The 20,728-nt window shown below is 35.4% G+C and overlaps 1 protein-coding gene across 2 annotated transcripts in view; it reads left to right on the forward strand.

The window, feature by feature from the left end:
* SPATA17 (spermatogenesis associated 17) overlaps positions 1-10,511 on the forward strand; it is an 81,401-nt gene extending 70,890 nt beyond the window's left edge. For both annotated transcript variants that reach the window (XM_015857265.3, XM_085542948.1), the window contains one exon: positions 10,364-10,511. In XM_015857265.3, the coding sequence (XP_015712751.2) occupies positions 10,364-10,444 (81 nt within the window). In that variant the 3' untranslated portion in view covers positions 10,445-10,511. The remainder of the gene's footprint in view (positions 1-10,363) is intronic.
* The last annotated feature ends 10,217 nt before the right edge of the window (positions 10,512-20,728 follow it).

Consider the following 20,728-nt stretch of genomic DNA (forward strand, 5'->3'; position numbering starts at 1 on the left):
AAATTCTGCATAGGCATAAAAGGCATGGATGTTAAAGTATAAGGCTAAATTCTTTCCTCAACATATATAGTGGGGTGTAGAATTTACATTGAAAGTTAGCCAGCTAAAAATGAAATAAACTTCCTGTTATGTACGACCATAGAATATGTTTGCACATGCTGGCACATTTGTTATATATAACATGTATTCTTATCAGAACCACAACAGCATGATCTTAGCTCAAGTGTTGTGAGCAATGTATTTATTGAATTTGTGCTAACGCGTGTCATCCATTTCATTTCTCTGAACACTTGAATCTGAAATAATGATTGGTCATAAATTTCAGATGTTCCTCTCCCTGAAATTTCTTAATCATCTGAAATTTGACAAGAACTAGCTTTGTATCAATGACAAAACAAATCTGTGGTATAAGTGAATAGTTGTTGATGCTAACCCTCCCTGCTGGGAAGGCAGTAGTTTGCTTCAAAGTGAACTTTGCTTTTGTATAAGTAATTTTCATGGCACCAAAGTGAGAATTAGTACAGTCTATGCTTTTCATGATAGAAATGGTAGTCAAGATTGTTTGTAGTTATTTCTTCTGTTTAAGCAAAAAAAGTGTTTTCTTAAAAAACTTAACACTTTCTTAAAAAAAGCTTTCCAGAAGCTGAAATAGTTATCTCTGATCTCAGTGGATGACAACTGTCTTTTTTATATTTAGAGAAGTCAGAAGATTAGGAGATGAAGATAAATTTAATTAGAAGTACAAATGAGGAGATTGTCTCAAGAAATACCACTTGAGTAGCAATCTGTGATCTAGTGACAGTCTGTCCTTCTGTGTTACCATAAAGAAATGTTGCTTTAAGCACTCATTTTAATAATATGTGATATCCTCTCAATTTGTGTCAGTTTATCCTCTCAGTTTATGGAGAGTGAGATGCATGGAAATGTAATGCATACTTGGCTGGACTGTCATACCACATAAAAATACTGGTTCTAGACATGAAATAAAAATAAGTTAATCTTTTGTTATTTGCTACTTGTAATTATCAGTACCAAGGTGGGTGCTGATAATCCCCAAAACCTGCATCTATACATGAATTTGATGAATCTGAAAAACCTGAAAAAAAAATAATTATGGTGATACTGATGTGGCTGAGAAATATAATGTTGATATTGGAATAACTCATCAATTATTATAGAATTTATTCTACAGAGCCAGTCTAAAATCTAAGGAAAGTCTAAAATCTGGGGTTTTTCTTTTTTGCATGTTTATTGTAAACTTTTAAAAGCATACATTTTCTTATAACTAAAGTAAAATCAGGCTTTTTCAAAGTCTTAGTCTTTGAGTTAATTTTAGTAATTTCACAGTTAGAATGTATGTTTCTGCTTGTTTACTGGCTTATGTGCGCTTACATATGAAGACTACACAAAAACAAAGAATGAATATATTCTGTGACTGATGGAAGAATATTAACTTCTTATTGCCAATGAGTTCTGAATGCCAACAGAAAGAAACAAAAAAACAAAAAAACCACAAACAAACAAACAAACAAACATAACTCATCACATTAAAAGACATCAGTAGTATGTTGAATCTTTTCTGGACTTTAGGCTTATCTACGCTAGTCTTGTATAAGAGAGCCAAACAGTAGACATTCTGTTCCAGATATCCAACAAGCATGAAATAAAGGGGAATATTACTACTTTGGCTATATTCCAGTGATATAGTCACTTCTTACCTTTCAGAAGTGCATTGCACTTCTAGCTCATATTTAGTGAATGGTCTGCACAGTCCCCATGATTTTCTTCTGCTGCTACCCAAACTGTCAACATTGTTCCTCAGGTTAGGCTGTGCCAGGTGCATTTGGCCATACTGAATTTTATTTGACAGACCATTCCTCTATCCTGTCTGCATCACTCTGAATAATTACCCTCAAGTGTATCGATTGCACCCTTAGTCTGTTGCTGTCTGTGAACTTGATGAGCGTACGTTCCAGCTGCACCTCCAGGTCACTTATGAAGATATTAAACAAGATAGGTCTCAAGACAGTGCCTGAGGAAATACAATTGCAGCCAGATTCTAGTTAGGCTACCAGTCATTAATTGCTACCATTTGTGGCTGATACTCCAGACAGTTACTACATCTGTTAGTCTGCACATCTTGACTATAATTAACCAAGTTGGATAAAAGGATTCTCTAGAATATGGTGTTGAAAGCCTTCCTAAAGTTGACACAGATGGCATCTACCACTCTCCTTTCATCTACGAGTCTAGTCATTTCAGCACAGAAGGCAATAAGGATTGGAAAGTATTATCCAGAACAATATCAAAGTGGATGCAGTCTTGCTGAGTATTATTTTTGCTGCATATGCCAAGTACGATAGAATCAAAATATATTTTTGATTGATGTTAAATGACTGCAACTTTTGTTCAAAAAGGTACAACTGAAACTGATAAGAAAATATTGTTTTCAGATGAGGGTTTCAGTTTAGAGTTTTCCCTCCTTAACTCCTAGTGGCATGATTTTGGCAAGTTAGAGATAGTTACAACTTGATCTTGGCAGGTTAAACATTTTCTGGCTATAGTCCAGCAGGTTAAAAGTGGTTCTGAGTTTATCTTGGCAGTCAGCACTTGGCACTGGCTTATTTTCTATTGGAAAGAAAATGTTATGGTTTAACAGATTAGACAATGAAAGAAGCAGCATATAAATGGCATAAGATACTTATTCTAAATGCATTATTTCCTAATGCATATCATGTTGCTAAGAGAGTGTACCTGATGGAATGGACAAGGAGTCTGTTTAAAAACACAAACAACGTGATAAAAATGGATTCTTTACTTTTCATCACTTTTAAGACCCTGTACATTTTTTATTTTTTTTACATTGGAATGTAGTTAGGCATGGTTCCATCTCAGATTTAGTAACTTCATAAAAGGTTTATGTGTTACTCATTAGTGCATTTTCATATTGCACAAAATATTATGTGTGCATCTTAAATTAACATTTACTCTAGTCCTAAAAATATATCTATATACATTTAAACACTCTGCAAGATGTAGGGATTTACATGACAATAATAAATGCCTCTTGGGATTCTGAGTACAAATTAAACTATTTCAAGTGCACATTTGTTTTTAAGCCCAGATTCAGTAAAGTTCAAGGGTATCCAACTATGAAATAGTTAGTAGAGAAATTCACATTGGTTTCTTAATTTAATTTACTTGATACAGAAAAATGCATTAGGTCATAGAGTATTATCTTTGGTAGTTTTGGTTCAAGTACAGACATTAGGCAAAACAGAGTTTGGGTGATGTTTCTTAACATTGAAAAAGGTACTGCACTCACTATAACTTTGTGTGGCAAATTGTACTTTTAATATTGATGCTGGCTCTGAATATGTCTAAAAGCACATAAAGTGTCTACATAGTGGCGATCTATTCCTTCTCAGTAGATTAGCTTTATGCACGTAAATAAATTAATTATCTGCATATGTATTTATAAAGGAGGATGTACTTTTTAAAGCAAAGTTAGTACATGTTTGGGAGGAAGAGCAAAACGGTATCTGACTTGCAGATCATCAATAAATGGGCTAAATGAACTTAGAGGGTACAGCTGGGAATTCCTTCCCCTTGGGCAACCACAGTGACTGCAGGATACTCAACATATTTAACGAACGCAAATTCAGACCACAAATCTTCATTGCTGGTTGTATTGCACATGACATAAAGGACAGGCTATTTTCAGATTGCAGGTTAATTTTATACAGGCAAGCTTACAAGAAAAATAATTCACTAGACAAAATTCTTCCTCCTTTTTTCTTTGTTCTTCCTTGAACAAAACTTCTTTCAAATATGAGATGATTTGCCTTTTCTCACATGAAGACACTGTAGAGTACAATACAGTTGTAATGCTTAATAAATGCAGGTATGAAACTAAAATAGGGGAGATGATTTAGGTTAGATGTCAAAGGTGAATTTTTCCCTGAGAGAGTGATGGGGCCCTGGAACAGGCTTTCCAGAGAAGCTGTGGATGTCCCATCAAAGGATATGTTCAGGGCCTAGTTGGATGGGGCCCTGGGTAGCCTGATCTAGTACCTAATTTTGTGGTTGGCAACCCTACCTATAGCTATAGGGTAGGAACTAAAATAACTTGGAGGTCACTTCCAACCCAGGCCATTTTTCAGTTCTATTATATTGAAAAAACTATCTTGCTCAGTCAGAAATATTTGTAATTTCCTGTAGTGGCTCAGACTATTGTATTCTCAAAAGGAATGCTACTTTATATCATGGTGTAGCTTAATTTGAGCAGCTATGGAAGTGGGTACTGGGATCTGCTTTTGTTCTTTTGTCTGAGGTGTTTCCAACCACGCAGGGGCACAAAGAGGCTAGAACTCTTCCTGCAGAGAAGATTTAGAGCTTCACTTGTTTTAGTCAGTTATCTCCAAACCATCAATTAGCGCAGCTAAGCTTCTAAGAAAGCAAACACAGTTGAACACAGGTTAGTAGTAGAGCACTTCTCAGTATATTATAGCAAGTGAGGAATAGAGTTATACTTTCCATTTTAGACTGTCACAGAGGAACAAATACTGCTCTGTTGTTCATACTAGAGACATCATACAGGAAGAATCAAAAATATATGTGATTGTCAGAACTGTGTTTTTTCAAATTCATGAACCATAAAATTTGATCATTTTTGGCAAGCCCTATTTGGGTTTGGCTTTGTCAGTTATAATTCCAAAAGATGAAATGTCTAAGAGCCAGTGGTAGTTGTAAAGCTCTATGAAAATTTAACTGTAATGATAATGAAATGTTTCTTACATAAATTAAATAGCAATTAATGTTTTCTGTTTCTATTTGGAAGATAGGATATTAAAACGGTGTTGTTAGATTTCCTACTGTGAGCATAATTTCCTGAATTGTTTTTACAACATATTATCATAACGTCAATAAAAGATTAAAACTAACAAGTAAAAAATTTGCCTGATGTAAGTGTAACCCAGAAGGTTTTAAAGTTGCCTTTTATGATGTCTATACAATATCATTTTATTTTAAGAACTAACGGCAAGTTGATTCAAAGGGTAAGATTTGCTCTTACAAAGTCATTAAAGGAAGTATAAAATTGCATACCATAGTCACCCAGTCTTTTTAAATCAAAGAGTTTTATTGTTGTTAATGTCATTTGCATTTGCTGGAGGTAATTAGGGAATGAGTTAGACATAACACTTAGGGCCCTCAAGTTTGTCAAGAAAAACCATAAACTTCACTTGCGGGGAAAAAAAAAAAAAAGAACAGGCAGTTTAGGAGGAATATTGCAGAGAACAGAGAGAAATAGATTCATAGCATCCTAGGTCAGTTTTTAAGGCACTGTGTTGATCCACGGTGTGGAGAAGCACATAATGTTTTCATGGAAGCGGCTTTACTCATTGCATTTACACAAAAGAACAAAATACAAAAGGTTTAGGATAGGTAATAGTAGTAGACAGTCCAAGGAGAAGATGATGGCTCCTTGCTTTTCCCCTCTCCACTGTGCTGATGAGCTGAATAGGTAAGGGCATCATTTTACCCCCTTTAAGTTAGCAGTGGTCACTTGTCTACTTTAGTGCGGGGAATTCCGATTAGGGAAGCTTTTCCCTCCGAGTCAATACCTCTACACTGACACAATGAGACCCAGTCCCTAAGGCATGATACGGGCTTTTGTTATTATCTCTTATTTGATGGGTCTAGTTGACCCAATTGGTTAACACATTAACTTTTCAATTTTATAGCCTTAAGTCACAGAAGACCTATTCCTCATTTTTGGAAAGCAGAATTGTTAGTCTGTGCCCACTGCCCACGAGTCACAAAAAAAAACAATCAAAACAAACACCACCAGAGTTCTGCCAAACAACCGCATCCTGAACTTTATGGCTAATTAGCTGCTGAAACTGTGCCCAAGGAATAGGTTTTGTGGCCCATAGGAAGAAGTGTGTGGCCATTATTAATGTCCCAGCTCGTATCTCTCCTTAGGTCTTCTGACCAATGCTGCTTAAAGGTTCTAAATGCACAACAGGGAATTAAAAATTATAGTAGCCCTTTCACTGTCTGAAATATTGTAAACTTGTTTCACTGAGGCCAGGATTGGTGTCAATGTACTATGTGTGAAAAGTGCAATAGAAGCATTAGTATTTGACAGCCCTGGTTGAAATAAGTGAAATTAATGGAGCTCTTTTCATATAAGACAAGGCCATGGCACCCCTTTCATGCTGCTTACAGACAGAGAAAAGTCAATACTTTTTTATTACTTGATGCTGACCTACATTCTGCACTACAAGTGCCAGGCCCACTAATTGGTTTCAGTTGTGAGAAAAGTTTGCCCCAAAGAAACACTAGAGCAGATAAATCAATCTTTTTTAGGGTAGCTTAGTGGGTTTTGAGCACTTGAAATGACATTTCTGTTGTATTGACAGAATGGGTTGTTACACTCATTTTGTCATGTCAGAAGGCCCCATACTAGTTGGAAGTATTGTTAACCAGTATTGATAAATTTGCTAAGAATAAAAGTTAGCTGGATCAACGTTTCAATTGAATAACTACTTGCCATTTCTGGTTTTCTTTCTTGTTAGAGACCTCTGTGGCTATTAATGGGTCAGGAGGTTTACAATGACTGCTCAATTTAAAACTCTAATTTTACTATTACAAGCATTAGGATCATAGGGAATACTTAAATATGACCACAGTTTTAAACAGAGGCTTGTGCAGTATGGCTGAACAATGGCACTTGGCAGTGCTGTGTGATTTTCAAATGAGCTATGTACATGAGCTGTATCTCACCTTTATGGAAAAAAAAGTAAGATTGCACAGTGTGCTTACCACATACTAAGGGACTATAGCATGGATTTTTATGCAGAATTTCTCACTGTATTCTTAGTATCATGCTATTTTTTTCTATAGGTACTGATTTCAAGCAAAAGAGAAGTGACATTTGTTCTCTGTTTTTACTATGCAGTTACAAAGTATACATGAACACAGAACTTGTGTTCTAGCAATTGCATAGCACATGGGATCATAGTTGACATCATGCAATCATACTTTGTCTTCCATATTTTTTAACTGGCTCAAAAGAGGACTTTGTGCTCTGAATCAGCACTGTAGCATAGATGATTACTAGAGAGGACATTTAATTTATCTTTGGAATAGTTTTGCGTGCTACTTCTCACGCAGAAGTGCACCCACTGCATTCATACAACCATATGTAACAACATTAATCTTTATTTGTGTAAAAAAAATCTCTTTTCATGGAATTATAGAATCATCTGCATCAGGAATAATCTTCAAGATCATCTAGTCCCTCCATTGCCTAACACTGCCAAGTCCACCATTTAATGACATCCCTAAGCACTACATCCACGTATCCCTATTCTCAAGGGATGTTAGTTAACTCCACCACTTCCCTGGACATCCTGTTCCAATGCAAAGCTATCCTTTCTGTTTAGAAATTCTTCCTAATATTGGATCTAATCTTTCCCTGTTGCAACTTAAGGATGTTGCCTCATGTCCTATCACCTCTTTTCAAGAAGATGTAGAGAGCAATGTGGTATCCCTTGACCTCCTCCAGTCTAAACAGCAGCAGTTCTTTCAGTCTCTCCTCATAAGTCTTGTTCTCCAGTCCCTTCACTGACTCTGTTGCTCTTCCCTGCAAGTGCTTGAGCAACTCAGTATCTTTCTTGTAGTGAGGGGCCCAAAATGGCAAAATAGTCAACAAAATTAATTATTGCCTTTACAGAGAAAGACTATGGAATAGTGTTAAGCAGAAATCAAGGTTCACTGTAAGCTAATTGTTCCAAGCTTATGATATGCTTATTAGCTTTCCACTTCATTAAATTTACCAGCTTGAACGTATTTCCTAGTTCTTTCCAAACTGAATTTTTATTTTAGAAAAAGTTGTACAGCACACTCAAGATTGTTTGGAAAAAAACATTGTTAGTACAAATTTATCACTAGAAATTTGAGGCAACACAATTTTGAAAGCCTTTAATAATAATTCAGTCCAATTGAATATACATACATCCAATCATAGCTTTGCAATTTGCTTGTTTGCCCATTGTTTTTACGTTGTCTTTATATTTATGCATGTCCATGAACACAGATGTGAATTTCCTTTAGAATTTCCTTTAATAATAACTACCCAAATATAAATTATGTGAGCATTTGGCAGATCTAATCTATGGCATCAGAGTGTGCTAATTGAGACAAATCTTTATTTGGTGGTTTTATGTCACCTTTTTATCTTAATTGTTTGGAACTGACGAGTGCGCAGGACAGTTAAGCAGTCAAATATATTGAAAGAGTTCATAGGTCTTGTTAAGCTCTGCCATTTGGATTGAGTCACTTAAAATTTACTGGAGTGAAAGAAGTCAAAGCTTGACAAGTTTAAAAAGAAGGTGTTATATAAACTTGGCTTGGGAATTTAAAAATAGGTCTCATGTCATGCAAATTACAGGTCTCTGATTCCAGGAATTCTATTGCACTGTAAAAATGCATACTGTTGAAAAAATTAATAAATGAAGAAAGCTCAGATCCATGCTCCTAAGATCTTGGAGCAGCCAAACTCTATTTGACCAGCATATGGGAATTTGCATTCATAAGCTAATTCATTCCTACTACCATCAATGATAGGATGGAAGTAATTTTGGGAGAGCGTGTTTTTCTGCACTCACAACTTTTGTTCTCACAAAATAATTCAAACTAATTTTTTACATAACTGTAAATTCAGTACTCTGTAGCAATCAGCTACAATAATATGGTACGATAAGCTCAATTCAGTGCAAAGAAGTAGATCTTGCAAGGATGATATTTTCAGGACTTTTTTACACTGTTAAAAACTGATTAAAAACTGTCTCTTTAAATGTAGAAATGATTCTGTCTTTTCCTCAAAATTTATTCATATTTTATGTGCATTTTGTGCAACATTCATCTAGTATTCATTATAAACTTCATAAATTAGTCAAACTGTAAGGACAGTAATAATTCCATTATCCATCAGACTGTGATGTTTCCCAAATGTGGTTGAACATAACTGCTGTCGTCATAATCAGAGCCAGTTGTTTAAATGCTCAGTTGTGAGTATCTAGTGAGATAGCTTTAAATAACAAGATAAACAGTGCAGCTGCCAACCCAAAGTAATCTTACACTGAGGGGGCGTGTGGCACAGAAAATTTCCTCTTTGTCATCTTGATTTGAGTTTTGAAGCTGGACCTGGGCTTAGTTCCAACTCAAAAAACTGTTCACTTCAAAGGCTCCTAAATCGTCCCAAGGAGCTAATTTTGGCAGCCAATTGTTTTTGTTTGGCCAGGCATCCTAATGGCAAAAGCCGTCTGCTCCAGCAAATGAAGACTTCTTCAATGCTCAGAGTTGCCATTCCTGATTTTATCCTGATGTAGGGGGTGTACTGTGGTTTCTCTGTCTCACCCCAATTTCTCTGCTCTTTTTTTCTTCCCAAACTGTTAAACCAGAACTTAACTCTACTATATGAAAATAAGACTATGTTTCCTATTTTCAAAAGAAAGAATAGTCTAACCTGTTCTGAATTGCCTGAATGGACAATTTTTCCTACATTATCAAGGTGTTTGTGATGCCAAACACACAATGAAAATCAGAATTCTGTGCCATTCTTAATTATAATATGAAAATATGCAAATAGGCAGTTTCTGTTGGGTAAGAAACTGGGAGACACAATTCATTAAAGAATGACACAGAGGAGGTATTTCATTTTGAATGCATGTATCTACCTTGCTGCCATAAGATTTATGCTCTAAGATGCTCTAAGATGTGGCCATGGTGTGGAAATATGAAGTGCAGGAAGTGAAACTTAGTTGCGCCAAATCAGTATTAGCGTAGAGCTTACCAGAAGTCACAGCTGCTTTGCCTGCTTATGGTGATTCAACTGAACTGTGGGTTATGAAGTAAGTAAATATAAATTATCTAGGAAATTATAATTATATTTCACATCAACTTTTGGAAAACAAATGTTATTATTTTGTTTTTGAGAGAAAACCAAACTGGAAAGTTTTCTCTTTGAAGTTAACCATTAGAGCCTGGGAAGCTGATAACTACTCTTAGCACTTCACTTCCTGAGAAAAAAGATTTTTTATTTACATATATTTTAAATACATATTTTCTCTCAGCTGTATCAAGAGATTATCGTTTTCTTCTCCAAACTAATGTACAAATTATATTAAAATGTACATTTTGGATGCACATTATTTTTTGTAATTTATATCCTAATTTGTGTAAGCAAATTTAACTGGAAGAGAATATTTAGTATTCTAAAGTACTATGAGAAATAAAAGTAAAGACATGAAAACTAAATTTAACATCCCTTTTTGTCTCTCTCTTATTTCTTTAGGACTTTCAAACTGTGTTACCATCGATTCTTCTCTTCGAGAAGTTTGGGAAAACTTACTCAAAAGCTGGGCAAATAGTGTAATCACTCTGTAAACTATGCAATGTAAGACACTTGATAAGTAATCAATAAATGTAATACAGCAAATGCACAGTAGTATGTTGACTGAATGTCCCATAAATTACCTTTTTGTAAAGTGATGTATACTATGTCTCAAGTACTGTTAATTGATTTTGCTTGATCTTATAAGCAATGCAGCTTTCAACATTAATCAAAGGTGGGGTTTTTTTTTGTGTGTGTGTGTGTGTGATTTTGAAAAAGAAGTCAGTATTATCTTAGGAAAATTGGATGACACTTAGAAACTATTTCTGAAAATGCTCTCTTTTATTTAAATGCAAATTCTTTGTGATAAAGAACTAGAGAAATCAAGTGAAGGACTCCAAAACACACTTATTAGGGGTTTGAATCAGATGTTCAGTGATATGCTTTTTATTATTGAATTTAATTTAGTATTTTCTTGTCCTCCCCAAGCATTCAGGAAAACTTTATAGGATATAGGTTTATGTAAACATGTCCGAGCACTTTCTGAACTAGGATTCACAAATTTCACTTCCACAGGTTTTCAGCTGTTAACCACTGTGGAAAAGTTCTGGAGTCACACAAGAGTGAAAGGTCTTTCAGTTCCATTGCAGTAGTTTATGAGTTTAAGTGTTGACTGTAGTGTTGCTACTTCCTGGTATTTGCGATTTTCTAAAGTTTGAAGTATATTATTCAACATGGAAACGAAAAATTCACTTTGAAAAGTGAGGAGACACCTCAGTAGATGAGTCTCCCCATTAAAATTTAATCTCATCAAATGTATTCAGAGTGCTTTAGTTGTTTGTGGAGTGGATTGAGCTTGATACACTTGTGCAAAACTGTTGATGAATAAAGATGCCACAGTAATTTTTAGATGTGAGAGCTATCTATTTGATTGCTTCAGCTTTAAGGTAGTTCATCACTTCAGAGAAATTCACCCTGTGTTGCCTCTTTAACTCCATACCACAGTTTCCCATCAGTTCGATTAGAAATGGCAATGCCTTTATCAGATTAGTCTTTCTTTCTCTTTCTTCCTTTCAGTATCTCTGACCCTAGGACAAAACAAAGATTGCTATGCAGACCAGCACTGCAATAGCAGTAGTACTCCACAGCAAAGAGTCCACAGCACAGATGAAGGTTGAAACCTTGTTTATTTTAATTGTTTGACTAATACATATATATAGATAGATACATACATATAATTTAACCCAAGTATTATACATAAATAAATAAATATATTTGCCTCCTCTTAACAAACAACGACAAAAGTGGAAAAGAGAAACAACAACAAAACAAACAAACAAAAAAATCTCTATCAACTAGGTGCTTCCCACAAGCCTCTTTACATTGTTCACTATAACTGATAAATAAGCCTTTCTCCTTTCCTCTCTCTCCCTTCTTTCCTCTCTGATTTAATTCCTTTTCTCCCTCCCTCCATTCCTTCCTCCCTCTGTTATTGAATAGTGTGTACTTTAGACAAGATTTTTCTGTTTTATGGAGGATGTTGCAACATATTTTCACAGTTCAGTCTTATAAATATAAGATGGATGTAGATAAAGGCACAGGGAAAGGAACACTCAAAACCTGAAATGATCTCGTGAATCTGAAAGATATATTGTTTTCTAGAAATCTAGTGGGATATGATAGTTGACTACTCACACCAGTATCCAAGTCATAAGTCCTTAGGAAATGAAAAGTAATTACTCTAATTGCTTCATCAAATGTAGTCAAATTTGGTTGAAAAAAAAAAAATATATGAATAGTAAAGCATCCATAACTAAAATATATCAAACCATCCTAGTAGCTGTTTTCTACAATTGAAAAAAGTATCTTCAACCTGAAGCTAGAGATGCACAATCCTTGCTTCTCTGACATGGAAACACAAATGTTTTGTTGTCATTTGGATTGATTTAATCCACTTGCATAGAAGAAAAAAATACTGTTGGGCATTTTCATACTCCACAGCTAAAGTGGCTTTTCAAATACCCTCAGGAAGCAGCAAATACTGGGAAGAACCTGTAAAACCATCTTGCTAGCAGAATGTTACTATGCCACTTGTCCAATGCATAAAAAGATTGTAACTTGATACTTTGACACTCAGTGCTACCTGTTCACCTTAAATACATCATAGATCTTGACAGAGTCAAACAACAATGTTGTTTATTCCTATATCACATACACTGGCCCACATTCCAGGTGTTAAAGATTTGAAGCATTTGTGATAATAATCTTTGGGTTTAACCACCAGTGGGGATCACTGCACGTACAAAAGGGATTCAGGCAAAGTCATTAAAATGGAATGTTTTTCTGCTACAAGTTGCTCACAGGATCTCACATCATGAGAATTTTCAGGGACACTTGAAATGTCTGGTAACATTTCTTCTCAAAGAATCTATCTGCTGTTACCCTGTGGATTAAAGATCTTTCGGTGTTGCTGTCCAATAATGTTGTTTGACTCCTACATAAATGATGTCCATAACACAGAAAATCTCTTAATTTAAGCAATGTAAGGGCAGTCTTCTGGGCTGATCCAAGATGCGCTCAACACTCCTCATAGGAAACATTTAGCTTGTAATGCCCTCTAGAGGCAGAATTACTATAATAGTGTTGACTACATTTTGGTTTACTCTGTAAACAATTTTCTTGTCCAAATTTGATGTTGTAGCTTTCAAACAACAGGGCATTTTTTGGTTGGTTAGTTGTTGTTGTTTAAAATAATCCACACTTCAAATTGTATGACAGAAGAGGTCCTGATGGTAGGAACACTGTGAGTGATCTAGGTCCTTCATTCTGGATTTATAGTGAAGGCTGTGTCCAGCTGAGCTGTGACGACATTTAAACTGCAGAGTAAAATTATGGTGCTTGTAAACAACAACAACACAGTTTGACCTACCAATTCTTGACATTGTATAAGGCTCTGAGAAGATCAAATTTCAAACATATCTCCCAACAGATTACTGGTATTCTAAAAGATGTGTTTGTGACATGTCCTTCATAAGTCAATGGTTCTCAATTTAATGAATCCGTAAGTTCTGCATAGAGGAGCTGTTAGGAGGATGAGGAGCTCTTAGGGACAGCCATAGGATCATGTATTCAGAACAGCAGAGAGCAAAAAGCAGAGAAAATAATGTAATTCCTTTACTGTAAAATTTGGTTATTGAAACAGAAATATTACAAACATAAAGGAGTCACACTCTTGCCATCAGAAACAGAATTTGGACCTTGGAGCTTTATTTGTCTTCACTGCTTTCTTTATACATTTTTTTTTTATTTGTTTTCTTTCTCTAGTTCACAAAGATTTCTGATAATTCTGGAAAAATATCAGCAAAGAATATTAGATACTGCAAAGCTGGCTTGGCTTCATATTCCTCCATCTTTTAATAGTTCAACTCATTAATGAGAAAATCATCTGGCTGCTGGCACAATCAGATACAGTCACTTATCAGTACATTGAGTTCAGTTTATAGTACTCCGATTCATATTCATGATCAGAGGATGCAGTGGAGCAATTCATTAGTGCACTGCTGCATTAAGCAATCACTGCCAAAATGTGACATATTGAGAGTTTACATTAAACTGCTTCCTTTGAGAATCTTTTGGTTAAGAAATAAGTGTGGAAATCTGTTGAGATAAATCATTCAGGCACTTCAGGAAAAAAAAAAAAAAAAAAAAAAAAAAAAAGCGTTGTTTCTCTAGGTATATAATATTTGATCAAAAAAAATATATCCACTGACTGGTGCTGTTGTAAGTGTGGCATGGTAGCATCCTCACACATGACAGCCAGTAAAGCACATAGACTAGATTAGAATTGTCTAAAACTGAACTCTCGTATCTCTTTACTACTTTATGCTGTCTAATGAATCTCAGTATTGCTTTTGTTTTGGGTGAAACTATTCAACAACGTAAAAAAGAACCTAGCCATCGACATAATATATCTATCTATCTCTGGTTACTGTACAAGTAAGGGGCATTTGCAAATACAGGCTGTGTGTTCTCATACCATGATAACTATCTTTAAAGAGGGACAATGCTTGCCAGTTTTTAAGACATGCTTCTTGTGAAAAGAGGATGAGAACAGGTTTAGTTGCCTTTTCTCCATACATTTGTGGCATGGCATGGTGGTAATTCCTCATCCACATGCTTCATTTGATTCCACCATATCATTTTCTAGTAACAACAGTTGTTCTTCCAGTTTATTGCCACTTCATTAGATTTATAGTCTGAGCTACTCTGGTGGAGAGGTAGGTAAAGAAAGAAGTGTAGATTTTAATCACTTACACATAAGCAAAACAAGTGCTGCTAAACTTTCTTTTAATATACTCTTGAAGTAACTTCTCTCTTGAGCAGGATCATTCTCAGTTTTTCCTGTTGATATTGCTGATATTTTTTGCCAAAATCTAGGCATGTAAATCACTGCACATAGGATGCAAAACCAACATGAAGCAGACTGTCCATACTTGACTTTTTTAGCAGCAATAACCATCTCACACATGCCTACTAGTTTGGAACAAAATTATGCAGCCAGCTGTGTTTCAGACCCTGGCCAAACAGACTGATGTGGTCTCTTGTTACTTCAGAAGATATTTCCTGGCTTCATTTTGCCCATTTTTCAAAGCTATGTTCCAGGTGTGTTAGATTCCTGTGTTCTTGTTAGGAATCATTCACCCTCCTGCATTTTTCCATGCTTGATCTTTTCTTTTATCCTCTTTATTTCTCCTTCTTCAGAGCAACATAACATATCTATTGTTTATACTAATGATGGCATTAAACAAACAAATAAACAAAAACTTACTGAAACACTTATTGGGAATAAAAATCTCAAATATTGAACAAATTTGTGCCCCTTAAAGTTTCTCACCTTCCTGAGATACAAGCCCCTATATTAGTAGATAGATTTCCTCCCCCACAAAGCTTTGCCATGAAGCAGGAATTTATTTGCCATCAATATTTCACTTTGACAAAAGAGGAAATGGAGAATTCTGAAGTCACTGCGGGTTTTGGATTTTTGAATCACATCTAAACATTTTCCCTAGCAGAAAGATCTTGCTCATTTCTTCACAGTTCCATGAACACACATGACAGTAACACAAGCATGAGCATTTTGCAACCAATGGCTGACTGGACAGCTTATTTCCAAATCACAGAATATATCAAAATGTTTAATGATGACTACATTTTCGAAAGTTAAATTTCAGCCCCATCTCCAGTGCAGATGATTACTTAAACTGTCCAAATTGCTGGTCTGTTTCAAAAGTCATCTACAATGGGTGCATTTGTGTCTCCACTGATGTACACATGTGTCTCAGCAATAGAAACTGGATGTGGAAGAGGTCAGTGCTGAACTCCAGATCTCTACAGACTTGCCAGGGTCTCTGCCCATCATATTGCTGGGGGCTTCTGTTGTAAGTATCACAATTGGTCATGTTTCACAAGTGGGTTCATGCGCTCTATTCAGAAGAGAGAGCCTTCTGTGCTATTGCTGCACAAATCTAAAGGAAAGATAAATTACTTGAAAAGTCTAAAGACCACACAGCAAGCATAAGAACCAGGCCAAACAAGCACATAAAATACTAACTGGAAGAAACATGGAAACAATCTTCTCTATGATGTCTAACCAGTGGCACATATTAAAAGGAGTGGGAACATTTTATCCAGATGTCAAACAGGAAAATGGAAGAGGCGGAATTATTCTGAGCAAGGGTGTGAATCAGTCCCTGTTATTCAAAACAGTTGTGTCAATCATTCTAAATCTACAGTGGAGTGACTCAAAACGATGTCTCTGCAGTAAAGAATGAACTGACAACTCGCTGTTGCCCCTGAGAATGCAGAAATTCTGACTGAGACCACTTTTCACGTAGATATTTGGGGCCATAGCTCCTACAACTTGTTAGTTCGTCATTTGTAGTCTAATGACAGTTGAAAAGGATGACCGTGACAGGCAGCTGTGTCTGTAAACATCAAGAGAGAGCTTATGTTTGACCTAGTTCTGGGAATGATTAACACATGATTTAGCTCTCATTCATTTCTATTCATGGTCATATATCTCACAGCTGTTGCCGAACACCAAGAATCAGGAAAGGTTTTTGATGACTTTATATTTTACAAGTGCATAATCGAGTGGTGGGATCGTACCATTTATGGCAAAAAGATATGTTTCTAGTTAGAAAACAGGAATATTTGCTCGGGTTCCTCCTACATTTTTGTTTCTATTTAGTCATCAGGATGTTCTGGCAATGTGGAAACAGTGACAAGGTATTTCATTTCTCGTAAAATATATCCATCTACTTATTTAATTCTTTATAGATGCTATGCAGTGAGTTGGAATCAGCTGTTTTAACAATTGAATCAACATCCACTAAAAATCTTTAAGGTCCCTGAAAGGTTTCAAAGTACAGGTCTCTTAATATAATATTTTTACAGTGAGGACTGTGTGATTCTTCCTCAGGCATAATCATAGCTAAAATTACAAGGCACTTTTACTAAATCAGTGTTTATCCCACTTACATCCTTCTCATTATTATATATGCATACATACACAATATGTATGTATACATATATACATGTATATATCTATGGCCAGTGTAGAATGTCTCAGTGCCACAAAGAATCCACATGTATGTACATAGAAGTTTATAGTTTTGTCACAGATTGGATGTGGTAGGTCACCAGCAGCAACCTGGTGAGTCACACCTCAGAACTAAAAGAGGATCTCCATTGCCAGGAAAGGTTTCTGGCAAGTTTAACCTGAAGAAGACAGTGAGGCACATTATATTATGCACAAGACTAACTGTTCTTGGGGAAGGTTCTAAAAGCTATGACCAAGGACAGAAATGCTCAAAGATTTGTAGATCCTAAAACAATTTATATGATAATTTTGTGCAAATTTCTCGTACAGTATTATTGTAAGGGATGTCTAGTAGTGAAACATGTAAAATTTGGCTTTTTAGGGTATCTCTATCTCCTTTTTTATATTTTTTCCTTTTTATTTTTTTTTCCCCCCCCGTTTCATCTTTGATAACGATTGCTCCAAGTATCAGCAGATTTTGATAGGATATGCTCACCTCTCACTGGTGTTTGCTTTCTCATGACTTGTAAAGATGTTCAGATACATGCCAATTTCAAAGGCACTCTAGCTGAAGGTGTTCAAAGCTGGGAAGAAAAAAAATGTGTCCTTTCATCATAGCTTCTTTCAAGAGAAATATTTGTCAAAGAAAATAGTTCCTTATAAAGCTGATCATCATAACAAGTGTAAAAAAAGTTCCTCTTATAATTTAAGAAAAAATTGGAGCTGCAGAGAGTTGCAAATGTTTACTCCTTTGATTTTGTTATTCTTCTGTTTTTCCCAGTCCAGCAGCTAGCTGGAATTATTAATGATTTGTTCTTACTTTTATAACAGTGAATGTATTTGATGACTATTTAGAAGAAGAAAATAAAATCTGTGCCAGTGATTCCTGAGAATTCATTCTGAGGAATCACAAATTCTATTGTGAATATGAAAAGTTTGTTTGAACAGACAAAATGTGAAGGACTCAGACATTTTCCTCAGTAATTATATATGGAGATAGATTAATCTGTCTAATTTTCATTCAAATCCAAATTATTCATAAATTCCAGATTGCTCATAGCTTACAGAAAAGGTAACATTTTCACAATACCATAATTCTCTTAGAAGAAAGCCTGAAGTGATAGGTGAGAGAAGATCCACCTTGAACAAGTCCCTACTAACCTTCTGTTGAACTTGATTACTGTTAGGTTGCCCCAGTTTTTACAGTGATAAAAGGAATCCAACCATGCTGTTTCTCAAAATATATTGATAAACTGGTTCTTCACAGCATGACCACATTTAGCTGATACGTCTGTTACTCAGATTGTCACATAGAATTAGCAAAACACATCTAAGATTAAATGTTTTATTGCTGTCTGTAAGTTTGAAGCAAGGACTTGAGTGATGGATCTTGGCACTTTTGTATGCAAAAAATTCTAAGTGAATAGAATTACAAACAACTGAGTCATCTTCTCTGAAAATGCCTTATAAGAATTGCTGTTATGAATATAGGTCTGAAAAGCTGTGCTTTTAGTGCAGGCTCCAATAGATTTTCACAGAGGAAAAATATTCTTTCACCAAGAAAGAAAATATTAGAGATGATTGGAATTTGGGTGACAATTCACTAGCTATTTGCTTCATATATGTAACTCTTCTGTTCTTCTCAAACTCTTTTTGTTCAATTGTGATCTTAAAAATACGTAGAAGAATAACATAAATTGTATGACCCAACAATTGCTAGAAAATTACCTACCAGAACACAGTTTTGCACAGTACATGGTGTAACAGTTTAAATAGGAGATGACCAACATAAGAGTCCCAAGCAATTCAAAGCAGAAGGTCTGATGTTTTCCTTTTTACTGATGAGACTGATACGGCACCAAGCTGAAGGGAAAGTAGATTGCCAGCTGTGGGGCAAAGGCAGGAGAGCCATGAGGTTAATTCAAGGTCCTAGCTGTGGGCCAAACCCTACTGGCTGCTTGGGTTTACTGAGGCTGCTCAGAAGCTTTTTACTTTCAATTCCTTTAAACCATTCTTGTAACGTCAGAGGTAGGAGGTATGTATTTTATAGCTCTACTTCATAAAACCTTCAATAAGTTGCTTGGAATGACTGCAAAACAGGTTATTCCTGCACTTATTTGGCAGAGCTAACTTTAAAAAATACACTTGAACAACCATGTAATGAAATGTTAAAAAGTCTCTTATATGTCACAAAGCGGAATTAAAAGCTGAAAATAATGTATTCTCCCTTTTTAATCCTAATGATTCCCCTTCAGATAATGAAACCTGTTTCTGTTTGTTAGCAAGTAATGAATTATATGACAGATATAATCCAGATTTTCATGAGTCAAAGGAAATTATTACTAATTTTTTCCAAAACACAAAAATGGCACTGATGATGCAAAATATTCAATTGCCCATTTAGGGATCTAACATCAAACACATCAAAAAAAGAGGAACGTGTGAAACTGAACAAATTTCTATGCAGATATCAGTCTGCTCCATGAAAAACTAGAGCAGGATCCTCAAGTAAACAGTTACTCTGCACTTTGTCACAATCTTTTCTCAAAAAAAAGAAAAAAAAAAAAAAAGAAGAAGAAGAAGAGCAGGCAGGAAAAGTAGTGATGCATGTCTGATATTGATGGAAAGCAAGTACATACCTCATCCATTGAAAACATTGATCAAGGCCACTTCGCTCTTTTTTAATGATGGCCCCATAAATCTGCCAGCATCAATGAAAGTCACTGTTATCTACTCGAAGTTCTAAATAGGTAAGCTGAGAAAGCTAAGTCATAGATAATGGCTCTTTACATCCAGAGACAAAATTGTCACACTTCTCTCTTTAAACAATCCCCTTTGTTTTCTTTTGTTTATTGCTGTTGTTTTTTGGCTTTTGTTTTTGTTTTAAAAATACATGAGCAAATGTAGGGCGCATTGTAAGGGAGCAAGAAATTCCACACACCCATACTGATTTTTAATGAAATAGTTTTAATGTTTGAAGAAGTTTTTGCACATTTTTTTTTCCTCCATGGATTTCAGCCAAAAAGAATGAGAACCAAACAGGGTGTGGCATTTTCTCACACACAGTCTATTGATTATGGCAATCAATTTTGTATAAAATACGCTGGAAAAAAATGATATTCCAGTTGAATGTCAGTTAAGGTTTAAGGTCAAATCAGAATTGGGATTTCAGTTCAGTATCTATGAAACTCTACAAGTTGCTGCTTGTCAAAATGATATGAAGAAACAGTTCATCCTGACTGGATTTTCACCCAGAAATCTGTACCTAAGCCAAAATTTCATATTCATATTTCAAATTTTATAGTAATTCCCAGGATACTTTTAACATCATCCAATCCAAATAAAAGCAGAATGTGGGGGATGGGCCTGAAGTGATGAAAAAAATAACTGTTACCAGTTAGGTGTTTGGGCTTGACTACCACCTTCCCATAACTTCTTCATGTCTTCTGTGAGTAATAGAGTGAGTCTATAAGGAAGTTGGTGCTATGGATGGAACAGAAGCCACATTGCAGGTGCTTCAGTCGTAGGTCTGCTAACAAAACATAACAACTGCATACAAAAGTAGCTTTGTATGATGGGAGAAGACTGGGAAATCCGGTCATCTGGTTGTATGATCATTTAAAAAAGCATAGTTGAGGAAGCATTTCAATAATCAAAATTACCATTTGCAAAATATTCTCTGCTTTGTTTAGTAAATCAAGACATTCAGTTTGTTCAATAATGTC

This window comes from Coturnix japonica, chromosome 3 (assembly GCF_054131305.1).
Source record: "Coturnix japonica strain WE chromosome 3, WE-NBRP24, whole genome shotgun sequence".
NCBI lineage: Eukaryota > Metazoa > Chordata > Aves > Galliformes > Phasianidae > Coturnix > Coturnix japonica.